The 17,962-nt window shown below is 43.3% G+C and overlaps 1 protein-coding gene across 1 annotated transcript in view; it reads left to right on the forward strand.

Moving 5' to 3' along the window:
• The window catches only part of LOC141051768 (cytochrome P450 2C8-like), a 31,659-nt gene extending 16,818 nt beyond the window's left edge, over window positions 1-14,841 (forward strand). The window contains exons 3-9 of the mRNA XM_073548791.1: window positions 2,855-3,004; window positions 3,417-3,577; window positions 4,556-4,732; window positions 4,902-5,043; window positions 9,694-9,881; window positions 13,370-13,511; window positions 14,265-14,841. Of these exons, the coding sequence (XP_073404892.1) occupies window positions 2,855-3,004; window positions 3,417-3,577; window positions 4,556-4,732; window positions 4,902-5,043; window positions 9,694-9,881; window positions 13,370-13,511; window positions 14,265-14,449 (1,145 nt within the window). The 3' untranslated portion in view covers window positions 14,450-14,841. The remainder of the gene's footprint in view (window positions 1-2,854; window positions 3,005-3,416; window positions 3,578-4,555; window positions 4,733-4,901; window positions 5,044-9,693; window positions 9,882-13,369; window positions 13,512-14,264) is intronic.
• The last annotated feature ends 3,121 nt before the right edge of the window (window positions 14,842-17,962 follow it).

Here is a 17,962-nt window from a genome sequence, read left to right on the forward strand (position 1 = left end):
ATGTAGGATAGACGTTTAGCTGGTACGCCTCTGTTTGATCTTGAAGATCTCCTGATTTCAGATTCACCTGATTTTTCTGTTCCTTCAGTGGTTGAAGAATCCAGCCAGACCTCTACATCCTCCTTGTTATTGTCTTATAATTGTGATTTCAGCTGGACTACTGGCGTGATGTCACAAAACTTGGGGGACACAAAGTTCTCATCAATCACTACATCTCTACTTATTGTGACCTTGTTTGTTTCTGGGTGTAGAATCCTATAACCTTTCTGGGTTCCACTGTAGCCTACCAGGATCCCTTCCTTAGCGTGAGATTCCCACTTAGTTCGCCTTTCTTTGGGAACATGTGCAAGCGCTTTACTTCAGAATATTCTTATATGATGTAGTTTTGGCTTTCTGCTGTGCCATTGCTCAAACGGAATTTTCTCTGTAGCTTTACCTGGTAGTCTGTTCTGAAGATAGCAAGCTGTCATGATTGCTTCACCCCAATATGTTGTGGCAGATTTGCATCAAACAACATACTTCTTCCACTTTCACAGAGTGTTCGGTTCCTTCTTTCCGCGACACCATTTTGCTCAGGATTGTACGGTACAGTGGTCTGAAATAGGATTCCATTTTTCTTTAAAATGCTCTGTGTCTCATTACTTGTGTATTCAGTCCCATTATCTGCACGTAGAATCTTTGGCATTCTCCCAAATTTATTATATACCTCAGCTAGATATACTTCAAGTTTCTCTGGAACTTCTTTCTTGCTGTGAAGCAGATGGACAACTGTATATCTTGAATGAGCATTAATAAATGTGAGAAAATATCTCTTCTTCCCAGGAGTCTGAGTGCTCATTGGACCAAAGACATCTGTATGTATTAAATCTAGTGTCTGTTCTGTTCTTGTAGTACTTCTCTTAGGAAAAGCTTTTCTAGACATTTTCCCTTTGATGCAGCTAGTACATTTCATTATCTGGTTACATAGATCAATTGTAATGTCCTCAGCTAGTTGCTTTTGAACTAACTTCCTTGTTGCTTCTGGGTCTCTGTGTGCTAGGCGCCTATGCCATACATGAATGCAGTTATTGTGCATTTCTTCCTGAGCAGTATACACACACTCTTTGCATTTAAGCTGGTAAAGTTCATTTGTGATTTTTCCTTCTGCTAGTGTGTGGCCCTCTTTTGAGATGATGCAGCTATCATGCTTAAATGTAACTTCATTTCCTTGTTTTGTGAGTTTCTTCACAGATAGTAAATTACTCTAGACTAGGCACATAGAGCACATCTTTTACTGGGATCTTCTTGCTTTGTGTTGGTGAGATTTGACAATCAATATAACCATCTCCTATACCTTGTGAAGTCATGTACTGACCATTAGCCATAATCACTTTCTCTGACTTACTTTGGTTAAGCTTAGAAAAGAAGTCCCTGTTATTAGTCATGTGACTAGTTGCTCCAGAGTCTATACACCATGCATGCTTTGATGTATTTACACTGACAGTAAATGCAGTTTCAGTATTCACAGAATCATTTTCTGCAGACACAGCACTTTTAACCCTTTGAAGACTGCTTTGTTTTTTCAGCTGATTCATTCTAGCTTTCCAGACTCTGCAGTCGGCTTTCAAATGTCCTGATTTCTTGCAAACAAAAAATTCACGTGTTTCTTTTAGGTGCTTTCTGTTATCATTTAGATTTTGTGTCTGTAGAGCAGATTCTGCATCGCATGTCCTGCTGTTTACACCTTCCGCTTTCCGCTAATATTCATCCATGAGCTTCCCTCTGACATACTCCAATGTAAGCTCATCATCTGGGCGCGCATCTAGTGCAGTTACAAGCGTGTCATAGTTTTCTGGAAGACCACTAAGCAGTAATGCGGCTACATGAAAGTCCTTCAAATCTTCCCCAATGCTTCTCAGGCGTTCTACAATCTCTAGAATGCTAGTTATGTAGTCCTGCATATCCTGGCCATTCTGTAGTTTAGACTGGTACAATTTTCTCATGAGATAAAGTTTATTGCTTAAATTTATCCTCTCATTTACCTTTTGCAGCTGCTCCCACATTTCTCTTGCAGTTTCACTTTTACACACATGCACAATCTGATCATCATCTATACTGAGTGATATGGTACTTTGTGCTTTCTAATCCATCTCTATCCACTCCTGTGATACTGGGTCAGGTTTAGGCTCCTGTGTGTGTTTCCACGTACCTTCTCTTATCTGCAGCATTTTCACTTTGAATTTCCAGGATTGATAATTCTGGTTAGTGAGACTTGGTACTGTAAACTTCATGGAGTTGCTGCTGCTGGTGGCCATCTTTGCTGTCTTCCATTTTTCCTTTTCTTTTCTCTGTGCTCTGGGGATCTGGGACTCTAGGACTCTGGGCCCATAATCTGTTAGCAGCGGATTAATCAGCGTAACATCCAGAGTCAGCAAGACAGAATGCAGATTTATTCATATCCAGGTTGAACAGCTTACAGCATGGAATGTGATCAGTCTGGTATATGCTGTGGCTTGCAGCATGGGAGCATTACAACAACAAGAAGGGAAGAGAAGGAGGGGGCATCCTGTCTGTTTTTTTTTTTTGTCACTGAACTTTGTTAACAATCTCACAATATGCACAATATATAAAACAGTCCATAGTAGTTGTTGCAATACATACAGATCAATATGCATTATTCCAACAAAAGCAAAGACTTTATTAAATAAAGGTAAAAAAAATACAAAACTAGAGATAGAAGCTTTTAATGTATTTGTCAGTACAGCCACTTTCCTCCGTGTTCAGTTCCGCATGTAGAAGTGCCATTTTTGGAAAACAATCCCTATATTTTTCTAAACCTAGACACCCCCTTTTAACCCTTTGCTTGAACTTACAGGGGTCATAGCCAGCAATGGAGAAAGATGGAAGATCCTTCGTCGATTTTCATTGACAACTATGAGAAATTTTGGGATGGGAAAAAGAAGCATCGAAGAAAGAATCCAAGAAGAAGCGCGATGTCTCACCGAGAAATTCATGAAGGAGAAAGGTTGGCGCAATGTAAAAAAATATGTTCTCAGGTCGGTGATACATATCTGATGGCCGTCACATAATGGATCGGTCATGTTCATATTTAGCATGCCTGATCCTTCTTTTCAAAATGCAGACGACTGTATCTCTGACCCTATACACGATAAATCAATGGCTGCATGCAGAAATCCCTGCACTTACAGCCTCGACTGCTTGCATAAATGCTGCTTTAGTGTCTGCCATTACTACCTCTTTCAGTAGGACATAACTGCTCGAACCATAAAGAACCCTTTCCTCTTTATCTGCCAGAATCACATTTCCTCCACACGTAACGAATGTCACCTTTGTCCTTTTCATTGACCACACATATTTTGCCAATTTCTGTAGTATATTGTAAAGTTAAAGCAATGACTCTTTATATTCACTTGCAGACGCTCCTATTAACCCTTTATATGTGATGCGACAAGCCGTTTCCAACGTTATTTGCTCCGTCGTGTTCGGTGAAAGATTCGACTATGAAGATCAAAAATTCATGACCCTTTTGTCGTATATTAATGATATTTTCCAGCTGATAAACAGCCGCTGGGGGCAGGTAAATATTACAGGGAGTGCAGAGGTAACAGTCCCGCCAATTCCTGGCAAGTTAGTAAGAAGTAGGGGACAGATGGAAAAAAGCATAACAGACAGCAGGATCTGACAACACAGGGTTTTTTTGTAGTCTGTAGCCATGGAGACAAAAAAGGTTCTGAATACAAAAGGTAACTTTAAAATTCTGGGCCTAAAGCAATTAAAAATATCACTGTGTCATTTTAAAGGTTATCAGGCTTAAAGGAGATCTGTCAGCACATTTTTGAGAGCAACATAATATGGGGCCGAGACTCTGATTCCAGCAATGTATCACTTACTAGGCTGTGTTTTGTTATTTCAGTGTTTTTTTTATCAGCAGGAGATTATCAATACAGGACTAGGTGTCTGGTGCCTCCTGGTCCAGCCACGCCCCCAACACTTATTGGCAGCTTTCTGCCTACGCACAATTTACACAGAAAGCAGCCAATCAGTGGTGTGGGAGGGGTTATACAGGGCTCAGCATTTAGAGAACTGCTAGATCTGCAGCAGAGAAAACAGGGATTCTATCACAGCTACTGAACCATGTAAGCTGGAATTAGGGTCTCTGCCCCTACATTATGCTGATCTCAGATTACATAGCAAAAATGTGCTGACAAGTTCCTTTTAAATTAAATATGGGTGGGATGAAAATAACAAAATCTGGCCAACTCACCGGCTGTCATCCCTGTGTTTCTAGCAAAGGCCGAATCAGTGGTCTGTAATGGAAGTGATAATGTCACCATTCACTGAGACCACTGAGGCCTACGATTGGCTGGAAAGTGGTTATTTCTCTTAGGATGCGCCTTTCCAGTTATCTGACCGCTGCAGTAGATCACAGTTTACATGTACTGAAGCAATGCAAAAAAAAAAACAATTTATGAAGATGAAAAATGAATTTAAATATGACACAGAATCAACAAAGTAATAGTAATGTTGTTTTTCTATTTCTTCTTTCCTAAATTAGCTCTTTAACATGTTGCCCACCATGATGCCGCACATTCCTGGTCCTCATCAGAAGATCTTCAGCTGTGTAGACAGCCTGAAACAATTTATCAGTGAGATGATAAAGAGACATCGAGCCTCCCTGGACGAGACCTGCCCCCGGGACTTCATAGACTGCTTCCTCATCAAGATGGAGGAGGTGAGATATTATCAGCCCTCCGAGGGTCGCTCCTTGTATGTAGAGAACATCCGTAATCACTAAGATAAGTGGCTGACATCAAACCTTTCAGTTTGTTGCACTTCGCTTTGACTCCTATTTGTGCGTTTCTGACCATTTTTGATATTTGAAAAAAAAAAATTTTTTTTAGGAAAAAAAGAGCCAAGGCACAGAATTTCATGATGAGAATCTACAGGCGACGATATTAGACTTATTCTTTGCTGGAACAGAGACGACTAGTTTGACGCTGCGATACGGTTTTCTTATACTAATGAAATATCCTGAAGTACAAGGTGATCATTTAAATGCCTGTTTCTATTATTTAACCTTTCAAAAACTTTACGTGTTGATCCGGACGCGCAATGTAATAGCGGCTGTAAAGCGGAATAAAACGTTTTAATCGTTTTATTTTTTTTTTAATTCTGCCTTTCCATTGCGGAAATATAAGCAATCAAAGTGTTTGGCAACTAATGAGTTAAGTTTTGTTAAGTCCAAGTGGATGTAGTCACATAACTCATACAGGAAGTACACGGCCCCAGTGAAAGCTCTCTGTTATCACCCACTTAGACTTGCCAAAAGTTAACTCATTAGGTGCCAAAAACTTTGACTGCTAATATCTCTGCGACAGAGAGGCGAAAAAATCAATAAAATATCCAAAACGTTTTATTCCGCTCTTCAGCCACTATTACATCATGTGTCTAGTTTAACATGAAAACTGTCCTCTTTAATATACTCCCCATGGAGGTCTGTAGCTGCAGAAGGCGCATTAGTAGCAGTCTGTGTTGGTGCAAAGTCCTGCTACATCGATCCTAAAAGTAGGACATGATAGATTGGTGGCCTTGTCCTTGTTGCAACTTTTTTTTAATGTCATTGATCCTTTTTTGCTGATTATAGAGAATATAGTTATTATAAATATCTCTAAATTACAGCAAGTGATGGAGCAATGTATCAATTCTTTTTCACATGAATTCTATTGGAATCCTTCTATCTGCCTATTAGATTTGAGTAAAAATTTTTGCACAGATGAAAGTAGTCCGTGGTCCCTGGATCAAAGCCCTTTATCCTACTTCCACCTTTTAGAATCTTTACCTTCTTTGAAGATGGATTACTTCTGTCTTTTTGGTCCCGAGGTGGCAACATTTTCACCAGAAGTGGTTTTTGGTTATAAAATGATACTAGGCTAAACAAATATCTTTCCCTCCTCATTTAAGCACGCCATCATACATCCATTACTTAAAAAAAAACCCTCAACCAAAACTGCGCTGCTAACTATAGACCTGTCCCTAATCTTCCCTTCATCTCTAAATGCCTGGTCCACTCCCATCTCATCCGCTATCTCTCAGATAACTCTCTTCTCGACCCACTATAATCCGGTTTTCGCTCTTTACACTCTACTGAAACTGCCCTCATTAAAGTCTCTAATGATCTTCTAACAGCTAGATCAAATGGTCATTACTCCATGCTAATTCTCTTGGATCTCTCTGCAGCATTCAACACTGTGGATCATCAGCTCCTCCTCACTATGCTCCGCTCTATCGGCCTCAAGGACACCGTTCTCTCCTGGTTCTCCTTCTACCTCTCTGACCGCTCCTTCACTGTATCTTTTGCTGGCTCCTCCTCCTCTCATCTTCCTCTTACTGTTGGGGTTCCTCAAGGATCGGTTCTAGGCCTCCTCCTCTTCTCCTTGTACACTGCCGCTATTTGTCAAGTAATCAGTAGATTTGGTTTTTGGTTTTCTATGCTGATGACAACCAATTATACACTTCTTCTCCTGACATCACGCCAGCCTTTCTAGAAAACACCGGCGATTGTCTAAACGCTGTGTCTAACATCATGTCCTCACTATATCTGAAACTGAACCTGTCAAAGAGTGAACTCCATGTGTTTCTTCCCTCTACTAACCTACCTATGCCCGACATTGCCATTTCCGTGTGTGCTTCCACCATTACTCCCCAGCAACATGCCCGCTGTCTTGGGGTCATACTTGATTCCGAACTTTCATTCACCCCCCCCACATCCGGTCACTGGCTCGCTCTTGTTATCTGCACATCAAAAATATTTCTAGAATTCGACCCTTTCTTACTTACGACAAAAACTCTTACTGTTTCTCTTATTCATACTCGTCTGGACTAAACTTATTACCGTTACCAACAAAGCCCTTCATGGCTCAGCACCACCCTACATCTCCTCCCTCGTCTCAGTCTACCACCCTACCCGTGACCTTCGTTTTGCTAATGACCTGAGGTTAACATCCTCAATAATCAGAACTTCCCACTCCCGTCTCCAAGACTTTTCATGTGCTGCACCAATTCTTTGGAATGCAGTACCCAGGTTAATACGATTAATCCCCAATCCCCACAGTTTTAAGCGTGCCCTAAAAATGCATTTCCTCAGACTGGCCCCCCCACCTCAACGCATTAACCTAACTATCGCTGTGTTTCCCATTCCAAATTTTTACCATAACCAGGTTCCTCGCATCATGTTCTCACATGCTTTATGCATTTAATAGCCCTCTGTGTCTGTACTGTTACATACTTAGGCTGATAACCACTTCATGCAGCATTACATGAACAACTGATTTCTTACATTATGTCTGGTCTGAACAATGAAAGCAATTGTTACCACCCACATCTCGTGTCTCCCTTTTTCCTCATAGATTGTAAGCTTGCGAGCAGGGCCTCCATTCCTCTTGGTATCTGTGTTGATCTATGTGATTATTGTTATGCTGTAATGTCTATTGTCTGAGCAAGTCTCCTCTATAATGTAAAGTGCTGCGGAATATGTTGGCGCTATACCGGGTGGGCTATTTAATGTATACACCTAAATAAAATAGGAATGGTTGTTGATATCAACTTCCTGTTTGTGGCACATTAGTATATGGGAGGGGTGAAACTTTTCAAGATGAATGGTGACCATGGCGGCCATTTTGGATCCAACATTATTTTTTTTCAATGGAAAGAGGGTCATGTGACACATCAAACTTATTGAGAATTTCACAAGAAAAACAATTGTATGCTTGGTTTTAACGTAACTTTATTCTTTCATGAGTTATTTACAAGTTTATGACCACTTATAAAATGTGTTCAAAGTGCTGCCTATTGTGTTGAATTGTCAATGCAACCCTCTTCTCCTTCTCTTGACACACTGATAGCAACACCGCAGAAGAAATACTAGCACGGGCTTCCAGTATTCATTGTTTCAGATGCTGCACATCTCATATCTTCACAGCATAAACAATTGCCTTCAGATGACCCCAAAGATAAAAGTCTAAGGGGGTCAGATCAGGAGACCTTGGTGGCCATTCAACTGGCCCACGATGGCCAATCCACTTTCCAGGAAACAGTTCATGTAGGAATGCTCGGACCTGACACCCATAATTGATGGTATGGTGTGGTATATGGGGTACAAAGATAGTGGGGCCATTCTTCATCAATGGAAACCTCAATGCCACTGGATATCTGAAATTGCTACATGATGATGTGTTGCCCTCTTTATGCACTGAAGATGGCACGTTCCCTGAGTTTTTCCAGCAAGATGGTGCACCACCACATTATGGGTGTCAGGTCCGAGCATTCCTACAAGGAATCTGACCCCCTTAAGCTGGAGTCACACATAGTAATCTCACTTTTGTGATGTAACAGCGATCTCACCAGCGAGATCGCTGTGTGTGACAGCGATCAGCGAGCGGCCCTCCTGCCGGTATCGCTGATTGCTGTAAGAAACCTTTGGACATTTTTTTGGTCGCTGGGCTCCCGCTGGCCAGCATGCATCGCAGCGTGACAGGCAGGAGACCAGCGATCAGCTGTAAAAAATAGAATTAAAATAAAAAATGAGCGCGAGACTTCGCGCTCCCACGAGACCGTGACTCTCGCGGTCATTCTCGCAAAGGATTACTGGGACCGGAGCGTGGAGAGAGGAAGGCTGCGCGGGACGTCGGAAGGTGAGAATAACAATATTTTTTATTTTAATTCTATTTTTTCAGGGATGGCAAGCGATGCCGGGCGCTCGGCATCGCTGTGCTGATCGCTGGTGAAGCTGTCTGTGTGACAGCTCACTAGCGATCACATAGCAACTTACCAGCGATCTTGACACCTTGATATCGGTGTCGGTATCGCTGGTAATTCGCTATGTGTGACTCCAGCTTTAGACTAGCATTTCTTCGGCGGTGTTGCTATCAGTGTGTCAAGAGTGGGAGAAGAGGGTTGCATTGACAATCCAACACAATGGGCAGCACTTTGAACACATTTTGTAAGTGGTTATAAACTTGTAAATAAAGTTTGATGTGTCACATGACCCTCTTCCCATTGGAAAAAATAAAATTGGATCCAAAATGGCCGACTTCAAAATGGCCGCCATAGCCACCACCCATCTTGAAAAGTTTCCCCCCTCCCATATGCTAATGTGCCACCAACAATTCCCATTTTATTTAGGTATATCCATATAAATGGCCCACCCTGTAGAAATAAAATTAATATTAATATGCTAATTATGCAAATTGTCTCTTCAGAGAGGAAGAGAACTAGAACTCTAGTGCCACCTATTGGAAGTAGCAATCCTAAAAGTCAATGTCGACCCTTTAACAAGCCTTGTTACATGACTTAGGATAAAAGCCAAGCCAGAATCTCAATTTGCAGACACTGAGTTTCGGGGTACAGTGTCTGCAAATTGAGATTTTGGCTTGGCTTTTATCCTAAGTCATGTAACAAGGCTCGTTAAAGGGTCGACATTGACTTTTAGGATTGCTACTTCCAATAGGTGGCACTAGAGTTCTAGTCCTCTTCCTCTCTGAAGAGACAATTTGCATAGTTAGCATATTTCCCAGAGGAGCATTGCGGCTTTAAGTCGCCTCATCTCGACATGCTTAGCATGTCATTCTCCACAAGGAGTAATGATACTTCTTGAATATTATTAATATGTCCTTTGTTCCATTTTGTAAATTTCAGAAAAGATCCACAAAGAGATTGATAATGTAATAGGCAAAGATCGCTGTCCGTCAATAGAAGACAAGAGTAAAATGCCGTATACAGAAGCCGTAATCCACGAGATCCAGAGGTTTGCTGACATCGTCCCCACAGGAGTGCCCCATGCGGTCAGCAAGGACACCACCTTCAGAGGATATCACATCCCTAAGGTACGGTATGGTCGCCTTATCTCGTCTTATCCACCACACTAGACAATTTTTGGACCTTGGGAAGATGTGAGGTTTAGCAGCACCTGCGCCTCTGCCAATATTCTGTCTGATTCGGCAAGCTTGACTTTCTCAGCTCTTCACCCCTATCTTTTCAGTTTATGAACCAAGCCTGACATTTAGCTCTTTGTCTTTTAACTATTACCCTACTCTTATTTACATAGTAACTAGCGGTTGTATCTCTGATATCCTACCTAAAAAACAGTTGTGCCGCTCTTTCTCAATGTCTTGGTTCAATTCTTTATATCAACTATCAACTGGATCTCACTCCTACAGTGGGTACTGAAAGTATTCAGACCCCTTTAAATTTTTCACTCTTTGCAGCCATTTGATAAATTCAAAAAAGTTCATTTTTTTCTCATTAATGTACACTCTGCACCCCATCTTGACTGAAAAAAACAGAAATGTAGAAATTTTTGCAAATGTATTAAAAAAGAAAAACTTAAATATCACATGGTCATAAGTATTCAGACCCTTTGCTCAGAAGTGCATGGTTTTCTCCACACATACCGCTTAGAATTATCACCAAAAAGTTATATCTTCATCTCATCAGACCAAAGAATCCTAGGAGTCCTTCATGTGTTTTTTTTAGCAAACTCTATGTGGGCTTTCATATGTCTGGCACTGAGGAGAGGCTTCCATCAGGCTACTCTGCCATAAAGGTGTAGGGAAGTGGACTGACCTATGGCCCTGTCTGCAGCAGGAAGGTGAAGGCAAAATGTGCAGTAAAAGTACTTGATGTAAACTGGTGAATATGTATGTGGGGAGACAGCTAGAGACAGGGAAAGATGGTAAAGTACTGGGTTTTGACCACTAGGGGGAGACCAAGAACAGCAGGAAAAGGAGACGGTGCAGTACTAAGGTTTGGCCACAAGATAGAGGCAGAGAGCAGTGAGAAAAGAGCTTAACAGCAGCTTAAGGCTAGGAAACCACATAGTCAAGGAGGGCGGAGTTACGGGGACTCGAGAGGGGAATTCCCGAGGAGGGGAATAAATAGGCAGAGAGAGTTCCAGAAGCAAGCCAGTCCAGGAGGAGGAGTTCGGCAGAGAAGGAGACTGAAGGAGAAGGAGACGGAAAGAGGAAGAGCTCCAGGAGGGACTGGAAAGAGAGATGGTCAGGGGGATGGCCCTGACAGGATAGCTGCAGACAGAGGAAGACCGGGGGTACCAGAGGACGGACTCAGACAGGTGAAGCGCTGTGGTGATAGGTCTAGGGCAGCCACAGCGATAGAACCGTGAGGGATGTCATTGTAAAGGAGAGAGAAGAAAGTGAAAGGTACCCGAGCCTGTGCGTAGAAGCTGTAGTGCTGCTGTTGTGTTGCTGGGGTCGTCAGGACGGTCAATAAAGAGGACCTGTTGAACGCACATCGGTTTCTGTCTCCAGTCTGTTTGCGGCGAAAAAGGGACCACCCCGCAGTTGGCACATGTATCTACAATTGGCATAGTCGGCAGGATCATCACCGCCTAATCCACCAACGCCAGCGGTGACACTGCTCCGAAGATTCCAAGGACTCAAGCTGAACAGGTTGAAGATTTACGCTTGTGGATGACAAAATCGGACTGTGTTTGGGATTGTTGGCTTTATCAGAAGAATCCTGAACGGAAAAGGACTTTGCAGAATGGCGATGGCATATGAGCGCCTGAAAGAATCGCAGTAGTTTGCTGCCAAATTGGATGATCAGGGGCTATGTTGAACCCGCCCCTGGGGGGAGCGGTGTACATCCACTGAAAACCGAGGAGATTGAGGCCCGTCTAGAGACTTGCCCCTGGGAGCCACTGTCGGTATCACGAACACCTACCCGGGAAGAGGAACGACCCCGGACCCTGCCGGAGCGGCCTCTGGTGGATCCACTAAGGACTCTCCCCGCGGAATCATTGGGTCTGGAGGCTGGCCCTGCAGGACGGCGGGGTGAAGAACATCGGCTGCTGGAGGAGCTGCGGGATGGCCTGTTGGGAGCCGCAGCGCCGGGGAAGATGAGCGTTCCCCCGGCCCAGCCGGTGGCACCGCAGGCAGTTCCCACCCCCATGCCCCGTGCCCGAGACAGGCCCAAGGGCCCCGACATCGGCCCTCAGCCTGTCTGCCCCCGCAGGGCCGACCAACGCCCACGTCATCGACTCCGAGCTGCCCCGCCCGGCAGTGCCCCGTCTCGCGGACCTGTCTGCAGCAGGAAGGTGAAGGCAAAATGTGAAGTAAAAGTACTTGACGTAAACTGGTGTATATGTATGTAGGGAGACAGCTAGAGACAGGGAAAGATGGTAAAGTATGGGGTTTTGACCACTAGGGGGAGACCAAGAACAGCAGGAAAAGGAGACAGTGCAATACTAAGGTTTGGCCACAAGATGGAGGCAGAGAGCAGTGATAAAAGGGCTTAACAGCAGCTTAAGGCTAGGAAACCGCATAGTCATGGAGGGCGGCGTTGCGGGGACTCGAGAACGGGAATTCCCAGGGTGGGGAATAAATAGGCAGAGAGAGTTAAAGAAGGAAGCCAGTCCAGGAGGAGGCGTTCGGCAGAGGAGACTGAAGGAGACGGAAAGAGGAAGAGCTCTAGGAGGGAATAGAGAGACGGTCAGAGGGGTGGCCCTGACAGGATAGCCGCAGGACAGAGGAAGTTCGGGGGTACCAGAGGAACCAATTGGCCCATGTACCTACAAAGGTCCGTCTGGTGGAGAGCTGCAGTGATAGTTGACTTTGTGGAACTTTCTCCCATCTTCCTACTGCATCTGTGGAGCTCAGCCACAGTGATTTTGGGGTTTTTCTTTAGCTCTTCTCCCACGATTGCTCAATTTGGCTGGACGGCCAGGTCTAGGAAGACTTCTGGTGGTGCCAAGCTTCTTCCATTTAAGGATTCTGGAGGACACAGTGCTCTTAGGAACCTTGAGTACTGCAGAAATTCTTTGTAACCTTGGTCAGACCTGTGCCTTGCCACAATTATGTCTCTGAGCTCCTTGGTCAGTTCCTTTGACCTCATGATTCCCATTTGGTCTGACATGCACTGTGAGATGTGGGGTCTTATATAGACAAGTCAAGTCCTATCAGTTTAATTAAACACAGCTGGACTCCAATGGAGTAGAACCATCTCAAGGAGGATCACAAGAAATGGACAGCATGTGACCTAAATAGGAGTGTTGGAGCAAAAGGTCTGACTACTTATGACCATGTGATCTTTCAGTTTTCTTTTTTATTAAATTTGCAGAAATTTCTACATTTGTTTTTTTTCAGTCAAGATGGGGTGCAGAGTGTACATTAATGAGAAAAAAAAAACTTTTTGAATTTACTAAATGGCTCCAATGAAACAGTGAAAAATTTAAAGGGGTTTGAATACTATCCGTACCCACTGTATCAACTAGATCTCTCTCCTTTCAACTGCAAACTACATCTTACTTTTAACATCAGTTTTCTCTATCTACATATTTTATATATTACTTTTTCAGGGAAGCTTCGTGTTCCCAGTCTTGACTTCTGTCCTAAAAGACCCCAAACATTTTAAAAACCCTGAGGAGTTTGATCCTGGACACTTCCTTAATGAGAAAGGCGGCTTTAAGAAAAGTGATGGATTTATGCCCTTCTCTACAGGTAATATATTATTACATTACTATGGCAAATAATGATCTGTAAACTATGACTGAAAATGAACCAGGGTTTATAATATGACAATATGCAGTTTTTTTATGGCTGGTGGATATGGGCTGCGATTAGGAAGACCGAAAACACCACTTGATAGGATTTGGGAATCCGCTGTTTTATTTTGTTCTTACAAATATAATACAATAGATGTAAGAACCATCACATAAAACAAGGATGAGACAGATGGAATTTTCCCGGTCAGTCCTTTCATTTCCAGGGGAGATTAGCCTCTGCCAGTGATGTTTGGCAGCTGCTTTCTTCGCTTTTTCCATTGAAAACACCTGAATGCTCTGCTGAGCCTGGCGCTCATGTGTATGGTGGAGTGGAGGGACGTAGCCTTCTGCTGTCGGCTATTTTTTCACCAGCTTAAAGGCCTATTACATTAAAACCTGTCAATATTAACCATCGAATATGTATGGAGGACCTTGTCTCTCCTTGAGCAAGATTTCTGGGGTGCTGTACACCACAACTCATGAATTAGACCAGCTGTGGTCTCACATCCTCTTTCCGCCCCAGATCTGCCCACTTTGGCGAAGCTAGGAGAAACTGATGTGAAAATGCCAAAAGTTGCAAATTGTTTCTGCAACTCCCAAATTGCACAAAAATGTTGCAACTTTTTAAAGCAATTTGCACCAGAAAACATTGGTTGGTGTTTAAGTTTTGCTTCACTCCTTATCTTGTACACTCATTTGGTTTTCTCAGGCAAACGCATGTGTTTGGGAGAAGGCCTGGCTCGCATGGAGCTCTTCCTCTTCCTAACCACAATACTGCAGAAATTCACCCTGGAGCCGACCGTAGACAGAAGGAATCTGAACATAAGACCCGAGCCCAACACCAATGCTTCCAGACCTCAGAACTACCAGATGAATGTCGTCCCTCGTTTCTGAACAGAATACAAACTTCTTGCAAAAAGGAAACCTAGAAGTTCCAGAACTTACAATATAAGGGCGGGGGTCAGACTTGCGAGAAACTCGGACGAGTCTCGCATGTCAATACCCGGCTGCCGGCACTCGGATCGGAGTGTTCAGCTGCATGTATTTCTATACAGCCGCACACTCCAGTTCTGAGTGCCGGCGGCAGTACCGGGTATTAAGATGCAAAACTCGTCCGAGTTTCTCGCATGTGTGATCCCGGCCTAAGACGACTCCTCTAATGTGGGAAGAATATTAACTGATAAAACAATACATAGACTCGCATGCCACGATAACAATGTACAGAATAGAATCATAATTTTATACATCCATAATTATTCTATGTTAATAAAAATACTGGAATGTGACGTGTCTGTTTTCCTTGATGCAATACAAATGTTTTTTTTTCTTGATTATTTATTTTATTGAGGCTCGTGTTATCTCTGTGCATTTTATCTGGAATAAAAGAACACCCCACAACATATCTGAGTCTCCACCATTGCCTCCCATGGTTGCAGCACGGATGTCACATCGAAAGCGCTGCAAGGGATCAGTGAGCTCAGCAGCTCTCAGAGTGGTTGCAGCGCTGTTGATGTGACGTCTGCAGCGCTGTTGATGTCATGTCTGCACTGAATGTCCAAGGACAGCAGCGGAGACAGAGCCGGACCAAGGAAGGGCGACCAAAGCACAGTTTATTTATTAGCTAAACAAACTACAGTTTTGGAAAGGTAATGTAAAACCCCTTTAATCTTATTTGTATGGCCAAAACCAGAAATTTTGTTGCATGTAATGTTAGTCTGAAGCCATCCGTTTAAAAAAGCAACCACAGACCTACTTGGCGTTAGCCACTACAGCTATCAGGTCCCAGAGGAACTTTGGCCTTCACCCTTTAACCTCTACAGAGATCTAGACAGGGCCCCATGGGTTGTACCCATGGAGTATCTGCTGGCCACAGGCGTGACGCGAAAGCAACAGTAGTCAAGGTAGCTGATCAGGAACTGGAGGTACAAAATCAGGAGTCAAAATCATAGCAAAATAACTGGGGTCACGTGCCAAGAAGTCAAAGTAAGATCAGACAAGCCGAGATCTGAATCATTAGGAAAATCACAGAGTTAGATGGAGTCAGAGTCACAACAGGAGAATATTACCAGAGTTAAATAATAAATTTAATATCAATAAACCAAAGGCGGCATTACCACTGTGACATGTAGATCAGACTGTCAGTCATTACATGTCTTACATGGGTAACACCCCTCTAGAGGCAGATTGTCCGGGAGATCTACGTCCGGCCCATAGATCTTAATAGCTCATTTACACATTGAGAAAAACATGGGTTTCTCTGGAATAAGACATCGGCTCGCAGATATCAAGGTATCATGTTATCCATTTTTTTATGACCTATATGCTCATATAGACGCTCAGAAGGGTTAATCCAACTGACAGATTCCATTTAAGCCCCACACTTCGCTCATAGCGGGAGAGGGCCAGTCTAGCGACATACTATCAACAAAGACTGGTGTATCGTAGCCCACATATATCCATCTTACCAAATTCACATGAAGATCACAACTTTATGAAAGGTTTGAAACATCTCCTTACTGAAAAATCATTATGCGTGACTAAATATGTTAAGATATGAAAAGGAATTCCTCTCAAGATTTGCCATGGCTCATAGTCCTACAAAAACTGACAGTGCCTCTACCTCCACAGGCCACAGAGCCAGCAACACACCTTGGCATTACAATAGTGTTTTCCATCTACTCTGGGCCCATGTCATATAAGTACAAAGTCTGACTGTTTAGCTCTTATGGCAGAGGTGGACTGAGCAGAATGACTCCAGCTGATGGTGTCGCTGTCAGAGGCTACATCATCTTGCACCAATTGAGATGAATGATGTGACTGATATTGCATTACACCCTTTGCTTCCTCCCATCGAACATTTGCTTAAGGCAACAGGAAGCCAAATGTGATGTGTGTTTGCATCATAGAATTTTAAAAGTTGGAAGGGACCTCAAGGGTCATTGTGTCCAATCCCCTGCTCAATGCAAGAATCACTAAACCGTCTCAAGACAGATGTTGGTCCATCCTGTTTGAAGACTTCCATTGGAGAACTCACCACAACTTGCGGCAGATTGTTCCATTCACTGATCACCCTCACTGTCAAAAAGTTTTTTCTAATATCTAATCTGTATCTTCTCCCTTTCAGTTTCATTCCATTGCTTCTTGTTTCCATGTGCAAATGAGAATGATGATCCCTCTACACTGTGACAGCCCTTCAGATATTTGTATACAGCTATTAGGTCTCCTCTGCCTTTTTTCCAAGCTAAACATTCCCAAATCCTTTAGCCATTCCTCATAGGACATACTTTGCAGTCCGCTCACCATCCTGGTAGCTCTTCTTTGAACTTGCTCCAGTCTTTTTTAAAGTGTGGTGCCCAGACCTGGACACAATATTCCAGATGAGGCCTGACCAAAGAGTAGTAGAGGGGGATAATTACGTCATGTGATCTAGACTCTTTGCTTCAATTAATACATCCTAGAACTGTTTGCTTTCTTTGCAGCTGCATCACACTGTTGACTCATGTGCAGTCTGTGATCTATTAGTATACCCAAGTCTTTTTCACACATGCTGTTGCTTAGTTCTATTCCTCCCATTCTGTAGATGTAATTTTTGTTTTTCTTGCCCAGCTGTAGAATCATGCATTTCTCCCTGTTAAATACCATTTTAATAGTCGCTGTCCATTTTTTCAAGCTTATCTAGATCCTTCTGAATCCTTTCTCCTTTCTCTGTCTTCTCTAGTGTTAAGGTACTGTCACACTTAGCGATGTACCAGCGATCCCGACCAGCGATATGGCGCGGTCAGGATCGCTGGTACATCGCTAAGTGGTCGCTAGTGAGCTGCCACACAGGCAGATCTCACTAGCGACATCGCTGGGGACGGGGGTCGCTACTTACCTGTCACACCAGGCGATCCTGCGTCCTCCCGCCCGGCTCCACGCGTCGCTCGTCGTCACAGCAGGAAGCGCCGCAGGAAGCTGACAACGAGAAACAGCGCGAGAACGTCCTGGACTATCAGCGATAACCAGCGGGGGAGCCGGTCGTAGGTAAGTATCAGACACAGCGATATCGCTAGCAATATCGCTATAACGTCACTAGTTATAGCGATATTGCTAGCGATATCTCTTAGTGTGACATGCCCTTTAGCTACCCCTCCTAGCTTTGCATTGTCTGCAAATTTGATTAGTTTACCTTCAGTTCCCTTATCTAGATTATCTATTCTATTATTTCTAAACACTGTTTTTCGGTGATTCCTTTGTATCCCCGTTCATACTGCACCCACACACACAAATAATACACCATTTGAAAGGTAAACTTGCCCCCTTCAGCAAGAAAATAGCCAAACAAACCAGACATCCACGATTTGATCACAAAATACAGTTTAAACATTAATTTTCATAAACCTGCAGTAAGGAAAAATGACCTGCAGG

This window comes from Dendrobates tinctorius, unplaced genomic scaffold (genome assembly GCF_039654945.1).
Source record: "Dendrobates tinctorius isolate UK_male_01 unplaced genomic scaffold, ASM3965494v1 ptg000158l, whole genome shotgun sequence".
Taxonomy (NCBI): Eukaryota; Metazoa; Chordata; class Amphibia; order Anura; family Dendrobatidae; genus Dendrobates; species Dendrobates tinctorius.